The 11,115-nt window shown below is 39.4% G+C and overlaps 1 protein-coding gene across 2 annotated transcripts in view; it reads right to left on the bottom strand.

Annotated features, from left to right (window-relative positions):
* Positions 1–7,346: 7,346 nt before the first annotated feature.
* The window catches only part of PIK3C3 (phosphatidylinositol 3-kinase catalytic subunit type 3), a 67,243-nt gene continuing 63,474 nt past the window's right edge, over positions 7,347–11,115 (bottom strand). For both annotated transcript variants that reach the window (XM_032095333.1, XM_032095335.1), the window contains one exon: positions 7,347–8,078. In XM_032095333.1, coding sequence (XP_031951224.1) covers positions 8,064–8,078 — 15 coding nt within the window. In that variant the 3' untranslated portion in view covers positions 7,347–8,063. The remainder of the gene's footprint in view (positions 8,079–11,115) is intronic.

Raw genomic sequence — 11,115 nt, 5'->3', positions numbered from 1 at the left:
ATGGTTCTGGGGCGGGGGGGGGGGGGACTGCTCATTATAGCTATCACAGAATCACAGAATGGTTTGGGTTGGAAGAGATCTTAAAGATCATCTCATTTCAACCCCCTGTCATGGGCAGGGACATCTTTCACTAGCCCAGGTTGCTCCAAGCCCCTTCCAGGGGCATTTGAGTGTAGGAGAAGTATCCCAGTGCTCAGTGATGGGGCTTATACTCCTTATACTTTATTGTATGTGAAGGTCTTAACTTCTGCTCTAAGTTAGGCCCATGGAAACAAAGACCTTTTGGGCTCATGGAAACGAATTTAACAAGCTGGATGAAAATGTGATAGGATTAACCCTTTCCCTGAACATTCCCATACCTGTGACTCCTCTTGGAAAGCAAGTGTGTGACTATAGAGTCAAAAAAATTAAAGCCTAAATGTGAGCTGGATGCACACCTAATCCACACCTCACAGTGAATTCCACTGCTCAGAGCCTGCATGCCCATGGCTATGACCTCCTCTTTGAGATGGAGATGGCCCAGTGCCTTGAACCTCTCTGCTGACAACTAGGAAGACCCAACTCCCTTAAAATTGTCCTAACTTCCCATGGCTGGGACATCCAGTTAGGGATGCCCTCTGTTCAGTCCTTGCAAGGAACATGCCAGTACTGGAAAAAAACTGCCACGTATATTTCAGTGTCAGAGAAATACCTACATCAAGTTCCCAGCATGGTCCACGGGAATCTATTCAGTATTGTCAGTGGAATTCAGTAATTTCAGAGTCAGCTTGTATTAAAGCAGGCACAGGGGCCTTGATCCAATTTGGCTAAAATGAAGCACACACTGCCATTTGAAATGCCCTGAGGTAGCCAAGACTGCCATGGCAGGGTGACAAAGACAACACGGAAAACATGGGTAATCCATGTTCCTGTAGAGCAATACCCAGAGTCCAGGAGGGATAGTAGTTAAATTGAGGACCTACCTTGAACAAACTTCCTGTAGAAATCCTCATCTGTGATCCAAATATAAAGCCAAGGTTGGTGATCCTTACCTGCTGGCCTGGCAAGGCAAGTGGGAAGGAAGAGATTCTTGAGTAGCTATCCAAGGGCAGTGAAGAACTGAACAGGATCCTGTAGATACTGAAACATACAGGATTAAAACATGCATGCAGCATTAATCTAGTATAATCAAAATAGGGGTAACTGCCCCAAATCTGTGTCAATGTGGCAGCAACTGCAATGGTCCAATTCCTTCTTCATGCTCCCACATTACAATACATTGTGCAAACCGAATTCAAGAATTAACCAGGGACAGCATCTTCAGAGAGTCTAATCCAAGACTGACACTGCAGTCACAAAACCCAGGACAGCCGGTAACCTGACAACCATAGCTGTGCCCGCCTTTGCCCCAGCACCAACACCAGGGCTGAAAAATGGCAATAGCTACAACAGAACTCTGTATGAGTAAAAAAAAACAACAACCTTTACTGAACAGAAGGCTCAACACTAAAAGGCTTGGGGAATATTAGTAGGTACATGACCAAGGATATAAACATGGGCAACCAAATAATGAAATATGGAGGAGCACATGCTAAATAAGCCTTTGGTATACACACATAATAGAGATGTAAGACTGAGCTGTAGGCATTCTGATTTATGCTGATTTCCAAGTTTTAAATGAGTTGTTCTTGCTCATTTATACGTCTCAAACTGTAAACGAGAAAATAATCCTTGGGACTCATAATTCTCAGTTGTTCTTGTACAGCCCCATTTGCATTCCATGAGATGATAAACTACAAAAAAAAGATCATATAGCTTTTAGCTACCCTGTCTGGATCTCTTAATTGAATGAAATAATGTTACAACATATTAAATCAGGATCAGGTACACACTAAGCTGGACGACACAGATGCAGGAAACATGTACACTGATAAAAAGGCCTGCAACATGTCTTTTGGCTATTGCTTGCTGAAAAACTGCTGTATTTCAGTTCAGCTTTACTTGTGCATGTACAATGAACTGTAGGATTAATTAATGAAAGCACAGAAACATTTCATTTTTCCTGTTTTTACTAGAGCTTTATAAGACAGAAGAGTGGAGAGAACTGCCAGAACACAGTCTGACAGGAACAGAGGTTCCAGCAAATACATTTCTTCAGGCACCTTTGAGCTCTAAGGCATGGAATAAACACAAGCCAATGAACCAAGTCTGAACATGAAGTGCAATCAAAAAACTGCTATTTGGCAAGTTATAATGGCTTCCCAGATCCATCTCAAATTAAAGCCCCAAGCTGTGGTACTTCTTGTGTGAGACAAGTTAAAAATGGGTTCTGCACCACTGAGTTTACAGAGCTGGGAGGGAAATCGAAGTTCAAGAAGCGAAAAATCTTCAAGGCCAATGGACAACATCCCATGATTGTAGCACAGAGCCCTCGGTTCTCATTTCAGAAGTAGCATCTGTCAAGTTAGAACAGGAGCTGAGACCTGTCATCTCCTTGTTTGCAGAGTAAGATGCCACACAGCACCTTGTTACTGGCATGCTGCAACTTGGAAAAGGTAAGTGCAATATTGCCCAATATCCTTGAAAAGATACCACCTACAGATTTTAGTAAATTTTGTGGATTAACTACACAAAACACCTCTGAACTATACAACCACATTTTTTTTCCACATTCAGGATTTCAACAAGTACAGGTCTTACAGGTCTCTGTAGCCAGGTGTCTGCCATGTAGTTTTCTTTTAAGACAACCTCATTCACCGTCCCAAGGTTTGTAGCTGCGCTCTCCCTTGGAAAAACAGAACCTTACCAGAGACCTCAGCTGAACCACTCCTTTAAGGATCGAGTTTCCTGCCATGCCAGCACAGTCCTCACCCCTGAGGTTGGTGAATGACTCAAACAACCATCATTGCATCAACCATCCCCCCTTCACCTCCCTAGGGTCAGAAAATTCATCTGAGTCTGTCACTGCAGGGATCAGGGCAGTTATCTACACAAGAATGGCTCCCAGCAGGGACAGACAAAGGGAGAAAAATTCCAAGTTTAATCTGAAATGGAAGCTGCCTACTTCAGGGAATACACTCTGCTACTAGACCAGCTGTGCTTTCATCAGAAATCTCTCACTTGTATGTCAGTTAATGAAAGTACAGCATTAGAAAAATAACAAGACAGCTGAATGCACTGAATGAGTACAACTGACATCACCAGATAAGGGAAAAAAAGAAACAATCCAGTATTTACTGGAAAATAAAAAAAGCTCTGTCACTGCCCTGAGGACACAGTGTCCCATCACAAGATGCTATGCTACCAGGTAGGCAAGATGCACAGCCATCCCTCTATACATGCACCCAGGCATGGAACTTAGGTTACCCCACCTTAAGTTCAAAGGGAAGAAGTTTGTGGATGGTATGTTAAAAGCAGATTCCACCTAATTACTTCTCATCTTCTTAGCTAGAAAACTTTATGTATCTGTGCAAGAAAATAAACTTACTTAAAAAAATGTCATTTTTCTTTTGTAACATGAGTTTTTCAGTCAGGTGAGAGACACATCAGCAAGAGATGTTACATTAGACCTGAGAGAGAAAACACTTTGGTTACAATTAACTTTATAATCTGACACCCAGAGAAGTAAGTCACACCAAAAAAAAGACTCAGGCAAATTATCTTCCCAGTTTAGAGACAAAGCAGTTTGTCTGGCACTGCAGGATGTGTATCTGTATGAAATACCTATTACATAATCCAATCAACATCTAAACACTCAGCAAGACAGGAAAGTGGAATTATCTGTCAGTCACTGTGGGGACTACAGGCTGGACCACGGAAGAAAGGATTCCAGAGCGACCCAGAGTGCCCACACTGGTTCAGCCACACCTTCACATCACTTTTCTTACACTGCAGGTTATATTATGTAAACTGCCACCTTCTGATCCCGCACCACTGATGAACAGGGTAGGGAAAAATTTAGGACACTCTTCACCAAGGGAAGTAAATTCAAAGTGGTTAAATTTTGCACAGCTTCTAATTGCAGAGAAGTTTTATTTGGAATTTAAGTACCTCCCTAGGGTACAGCTTAATTCCCTTTGGAAAGAACTGTCCCACACACAGCTGAAGTGATTAATGCCTGTGTGTAGATGAACTATGAATTCTTCCCCAAGAAGTGTTCTCACTGTTTCAGGTTTGAACCTAGGCAGGTGAACCACTTCACTGTTAATACTCAGGAAGCAACTGGGATGCGCATTTCATCCTCCAAAATGAAATTTCTTTCCCCCTGGCAGGGTCCAATCTAAATGACAGGACAGGAGGACACCAATATCACACTTCAAAGTTACACTACTACAAAGAATCATCACATCCACTGAAGAGGTTACAAAAATGTATTTTAACACAACCCACCTGCAATCTGTTTTCAATGACTCCCTTAAGACTCCTTAAATGCAGACGCTTCAGATACTTCATAATAACCACAGTATTTTACCATCTGCTGATGATACCAGGTCTTGTGAGTAAAACCTCTCCTGACTACAAAAGGCAGGCCATTTAGACTACCTCTCTTCTGCTATCCCCACTCTTCAAGGAGGTGTTAAGATTCCCATTCACTGTTCCTCCTTCCCTTTTCCAAAGTCATTATTCCTGTAAAGCCTTGCAAAAGCACTTTTTATTTTAAATTGCACACAGCAACAACAAAACCAGGTAACTGTATATATGAACAGGCATGCTTCTTGCCAAAAGGATAGAGGCCTTTTGCATTGAAAGCACAGAGCACATTAACTTCTGTCTCATTCCCCTAGCCTACATTCCCCCAAAATACTACTCTGGCAATTATTGTTTCTTCACCCCCAAAAGAAAAGCCTACTGTGGCACTTTCTGTTCCTGATGCACTGGTAGTTGAAAACAAGCAATGACAGTAGGGAAGGAAAAATGAAATTATTTCATTTGCTTCTCCCACCCTCAATCCCAAAGAACCACTAGAGAGTCTGTAAGAAAATCAAATCAGGATGAGACCAAGACAAATGCTGAAAGGCAAATAAAGCACCCACAAGGTAGTTTTATTGTACTTTTTATTTCTAGCTATATAAAATACAACTGCTGGTCAAAATAAGCCCACGGCAAAATTACTGACTGTTCTACTTCTTTTGGTCTGTAATGCTTCCTGGAAAGAATTAACAACTTGTGACAAGTTACTCTGTGGCACAACTGGCACAGCCTGGTTTCCTACCACACACTGCACCACGCGTGGATACAAGTGATGGAGCTCACCAAGCTCACCACCTCGCTCCATGCAGAGCTGCGTGTGTGTGCTTACCCCCTGCTTATGCACTTACACAAACAGAACTGCAGGGCAAAATCCTGTCTGACATTCCCGTGGGGACCTTCAGGGGTTCTACCTTTGTGAAACATACAAGAATTTAATCTTTAAGAACTGTAGTCCTAAAGACAGAATTTTCAGTAGCTATTCAAGGGACTCAGAATTTATTAGAGACAACAGACACATAATACACTCATGGTATTATAGTCATATCAAGCCATGATAGATAACCTATCACACATTTTAACTCCAGTAAATCAACGATTTAGATAACATACCAAAAAAAGAAAACCTTTCATTTCAAACAAAGTAACTTTTTCCCCCTCAGTACCCCAGCTTGTTTTTTCTTAACTGTCTGTTTACTTTAAATAAATGATGCCACATGAAGTGCTAAGAGCCATCAGATTTTACAAAATAAAGTCAGAACTTTGTATAAGACTATTAAAAAAAATAAACCTATTTATGTTTTTAAATTTTCCACAATACTTGGTATTTAGAAGAAAAGGCTTTTAAGTGTAAATTTACTTACATCTAGTATGTTGTAGCAGCCTCAGTACTGTCCTGTTCTTCATTCTCTAAGGGTTTGTAAGAGCTAGGAACAGAATATGCACATCAGCCTTAAAAAAGCCACTAGCTGGATGAGAGACACATCCAGTTAGTTTGTCAGGGCTCACTGTTTTAAAAAATTCTTTGGAAAATACACTGAAAATATATGCAGTAGGTCACTCAACATGCAGCAACACGGATGAACACACCAGTTGGACTGTTTTCCCCTGATTAGGCAAGCTTTTCTGTTTCTGTGCCTGATATTCTCCATTTAAAATGTGGACAGCGAACTACAGTGAAGTCAGGCTCTTCCTAAGTCTTACCTACTGTAATCACATTCCACTTGGGTTCACATGCATGTACTCACTTAAGAGTACAGTTAAAATAGGCTTTTGCGTAGTCCAGCATATGAACAGGTTAATTTTAAAACACAAGACATAGTGAATAACCATGCATTAATTCATAATATGTATATAAAGATCAATATTTAACAGTTTATAAACATCTCTGCAAAGTGAAATGTGCTGTAGGATCAAGTTGATGACGCCTTTTGGGTTTTAATAAGGAGACAACCTTGGCCTGTCTGGTCAACTGGCACACAGTGAGTCATGCCCATATCCTTCATAATTAGACTTGAGCAGGAGGAACAGGAAGTTTTCTTCAAAAGAAACAGAGGAAAAATTCTACAACATATACAGTTGAAAGGGCTGCAGGATCGGAAACAAGAACTCAAGTCACATAAAGTGTGGCTGCTTCCTAAAGATCAGAAGTTGTCTGAGCACGTAGGATGCACATTTGAAAGATATTAAAAAAAGGAAAAAGACCTTTTTTTTTTTTTTCAGAATTGTCTCTGACCGTCTGAGAAGTCCACGCTCTCAGAATTTTACTTGGAAGATACCACAAAGTACCCTATGTGGAACAAATTCATGCAAAAAAGAGGTAGTGAAGAAATATGTAAGTCTGACAGAAAAAACCCCCAACAAATCACAGGAAAATGGTAATTACTACTTCTCCAAAGAAGAGTGAGCTAAAGGTAAGACGGGTACTACTGTGACTCCTCTGTGGCATTGTGTGTTTCCAGATAACATGAGCCCTAAGCAAGTAGGGTAATGCAGTTCTTAAATCACCAATACAGGGGAAAAAAGGGGCAAAAGCACAAAGCAAGATTGACTCACAAATACCAGTCAGATTCACATTTAAATCAGTCCCTCTTATCTTTATATTTGCAAAGGATTTCTTTCTGACTTAAAATGTTATTTAAAAAAATACAGGAGTATTAGAGCGCCCTTTGAAGAGAGCCACACATTTATGAAGAGCTAATTACATTGCTGATCATACAAACTAGATTCATTACGAACTCAACATGTGGCACAAAAGTCATTTCATGAGAGGCCTTATTCTAGCATCAAGTGAACTGAGAAGTGAAAATCCTTGCAAAAAGCCAGCAACTATAAATATAATCCTCTAGTGTGCCATGTCTCAGCAGGTAAGATTAAAAAGACAAAACAGAACACCTCAATTCTGCAACAACAAAGGTTTTATTAAGATAAAGAATTTATAATCACTGTACAGAAAACATTTAGAGTTAAAGCGTGAAATACTGAACTGCTCACTGTGCATTCCTGTTGCTGAGCCTGTTAGTGATCATTTAATTGGCTGCCTACAGCTGGGGTAACTTATCAGCACTTAAAAACACTTTAGTAAGCAGGCAAAAAATGATTGTCCGTTCTGAATGATAACATTGCCCAAGGCAGGAAATAAAGGATCATATGAATTACATTTAAAACTTACTCAAGGAACAAAGTGGGTGGGGAGGGATGAGAGGGGATTGCCATAGTTTTGTGAGGGGTTCTTCTGCACCGAGGAATTGTAGCTTCCCTGCTTCAGCTTTGTATCTACTTCTATTTTTAAATAAGAAAATATATTAACACATACAAGAATTCACCATTAAATCCAACCTCTTCCAGTTATCTTTGGCTTGAGAGGAAGTTTCTTACTTCAACCTTTGAGGCTCCCAACGATGGTACAAACAATCATCTTCCTTTAAAAACTGGTTGGTTTTAAACCTTTAATGAACAGAGACTCAAAAAGCTTCTCTACCTTCTGAGTTCTCAGTTCTTCATGCTAATAAATCTGCAATTTTTTCCTTCCAAAACTGTTTGGTGAAGATCACAAGGGCTTGAGAAATTTGCTGTCTTGAGCAGTTGCTTGTTTCCACCATAAGCAGGCAAAAAGCTTATTTTCTCCAATACTAAAAGAAAAGAAAAAAACACACAGCACAGAGATTACTCAATCTGGTTTACTCTCCAAGAACAAATGTTATGCTCAAATTGAACTCTGTTTAAAAACATGGCAAAATGCCTAAAGATAGATCATTTTCACAACCTTTCATGGGAAAAAGCAGCATGGAAAGCAACTCTGTATGCCCCTTCACAAATTATTTCATCCAATACACACAATCTTGCTGGTAAACATTCCCTATTTTATTTTGGCATCCAGTAGGAAGAAAAACAAAAGTCCTCTGCTGAGGTGCCTGCATTCTGTGATGCAGAAGCACTGGTATTGCAGCCTGGAGATATTCTAAATCCATGCAACTTCTACAGCTGAAACTGAGTTTGCTCCTAAACAGGTATCAGTCAAGTATAAATAAACCCTCAAAACTGTGTTACACTTTAGGTGAGACACCACAAGCTTTCACTTTCCTAATCACTGCCTACCACTTCAGCCCTGAATGCAACTGACTTGATTTGTAAATTTACAAGGGAAATAAAATGCAAGATTAGACACTTTAACTGTAGATTGTTTCCTTCCTCTGCAGAAGTAAATAATGCTGCTAAAATGAAAATGACTCTCCAGGGAGAAATGGCTATCCAGTCTTCATTAGGATCAACTAAAATTAGTATGCACTTTTTCCTCCTCTTGAGAACTATTGTACAACACCATTAGCTTATTCTAAATGCTGAATTTATTTACTTTTGAGACAACGTTTTTTTGATAACCATTAAGAAGGAGACAGGCAATGCATGAAAAGCTCTGGAAAATATCTGATAAAATAACAGATTAGAGACACATTAGAAACTAAACTAAAGGCTTCATAACACGGCTGTAAACTGAACTCAATTTAGAATATTGTTATAAAAGAACAATACTGAGCTGATTCCAAAACATCCAAAGTACTTTATCCAAGAGCTTTACCTACTGCAGAGTGACATATAGAATACTGAAGCACCATGGTTACTATAATAACCAACCTTGTTAAAAAGCTCTTAAGTGCAGCAGTAGACTGTACAGATTCCTTGCAAGCCTATTTCAGAGGCAGTAAAAGAATAAATATCTACTGATAAACAAAAAATGTGTCGAACAGCATTTTAAATTAAATACTGTGTAGCATTAGGCCAAATTTGCTATTTACATTTGTGTCAGAAAACCTGTGTAACGCTGGGGGTTTTTCCAGACAACTATGAAGAGCAAGGCCACTGGCAATTCAACGCAGAATTATAAATGAACAAACTGAAAGCTTCAACTGGCCATTGGGTAAGATGACCTCTTTACAGCAAATTCATGATCCATTAATTGTTTTGTTCAACGATTTGCAGACTCCATGAAAACCACAACAGCGAATTCTTAGGAGTGCCTCAGACAAAAAGGAAAGAGAATGATTTTCACTGATGAAGTACTAAATATCGCTAAGAAACATCCTATTTCACCCTTAATATAGAGAGAACAGACATTAATTACACTTACTTTTGATGGGTTTTTTTTTTTTTTTTGATTTTTTTTTTTTTTTTTTTTTAATACATGAACAGGGCACAGATTCTTAAGACTTGCCAACTGGTGATTAATCTGTGTCTATTCTTTTTGCATCCTCCTCACACTTGCAATCCAGTATCTTTGCAGGAGAAAGCCTGCAAGCCTAAATTTTTTAGAGCATGAATAAAGGCAATAGCTGGAACTCCAAAACTAGCATCACATGGAGTGAAGAGATGCTTTAGCACTCACAAATCAGGACACTTGTTTTTCATTCTAGGCACCAGATGCCCAAAGCAGAAAGGAAAGCTAAAAGCACATAGGTTGCACACTCTGCAGCAGTGCACAAAGATTGCTCAGAGCCACAGGAATATGCCTCTGTGCTGAAATTCAGCATAGAGAGGTAAAAAACCCAAAGCAAGATAACTAGATCAGGCCTGCATTAGTGGCTGTCACATCTGCGTGTTTGGTATCCGAAGTGTAGTACACCAGTGGGCTTGCACTTTAACTCCCAAATATATGAATGGAAAACGCAATCAGTGCCTGCTGGAATGTGTGCCAGCTTTTTGCTTAGAACACCATTCCCGGAAGCCAGAATCACAGAATGGTTTGGTTGGAAGGGACCTTAAAGATCAGCTAATCCCAACCCCTCTGCCATAGGCAGGGACACCCTCCACTAGACCAGGCTGCTCAGAGCCCAATTCCACAGAAGCCTGGAGTAACATTCTTGGCTACTTTTAAATATTCTGAACAAATCTGTCCTGTGATTTTAAAAGCAGTGTTAACAACTGAAAAAAGATCAAGCAAAAACAAGCCTGAATGGAAAAAGAAAAGGTCCCCTGAATCAAACCTGTAAACTCTGACTTACTAATACATTTTTACAAATGCAGTAACAATTATCTTGGAGAGTGTGGCAGTCACCTAAGGCCAATGAAGTGAAAAGACATGTCTTAAAAAAGTGACTGTCCGTATGTGATGAAAAGAAAGGTCTACACTGGACAAACTTAAAACTTCAATTTTGAATATTTCTAATAGTTTGGGGTTTTTTTATTTGAAGCCTAAGGTAGATGCAAGGCATTTTTCACTTTGTCTTATGAAATTACCATCCTCCTTCTGAAGTTCAGAGTAATCCACAGTGAATGACAACAAATTTTGCATCATTTCCACATAATTACACTTCCTTTTTTCACATCTCATGAAAGATCACCTTCATTGAATATATATATAGATGGAAATGACATTATTTCTTCTCATCCTGCACTATAGTGAAAATAAAAACTAAGCTTGAAGAAAAGAACAGATGCTTTTTACCAAAATGGATAGCCATAAAAATAGTTCTCCTCAGTTCATATCAGAATTTGATAAGCCTTTTGAAGAAAGAAGCAATAAAAAACCCAGGATAATGACTGGCTTTTCAGAGCAGTTTAATTTTTCCTCTTAATTCCATTTCTTGTCATGAGTCTAATACCTAAGGCAAACAGTGTAATATCTTAAATCCCTGACAAACACAAACCAAATGTCAGATGGTTTGAAGGAAAAAA

This window comes from Corvus moneduloides, chromosome Z, assembly GCF_009650955.1.
Source record: "Corvus moneduloides isolate bCorMon1 chromosome Z, bCorMon1.pri, whole genome shotgun sequence".
In the NCBI taxonomy this organism is placed as follows: domain Eukaryota; kingdom Metazoa; phylum Chordata; class Aves; order Passeriformes; family Corvidae; genus Corvus; species Corvus moneduloides.
Note: the sequence above shows the minus strand (reverse complement) of the source record. Positions and strands in the feature narration are given on the sequence as shown.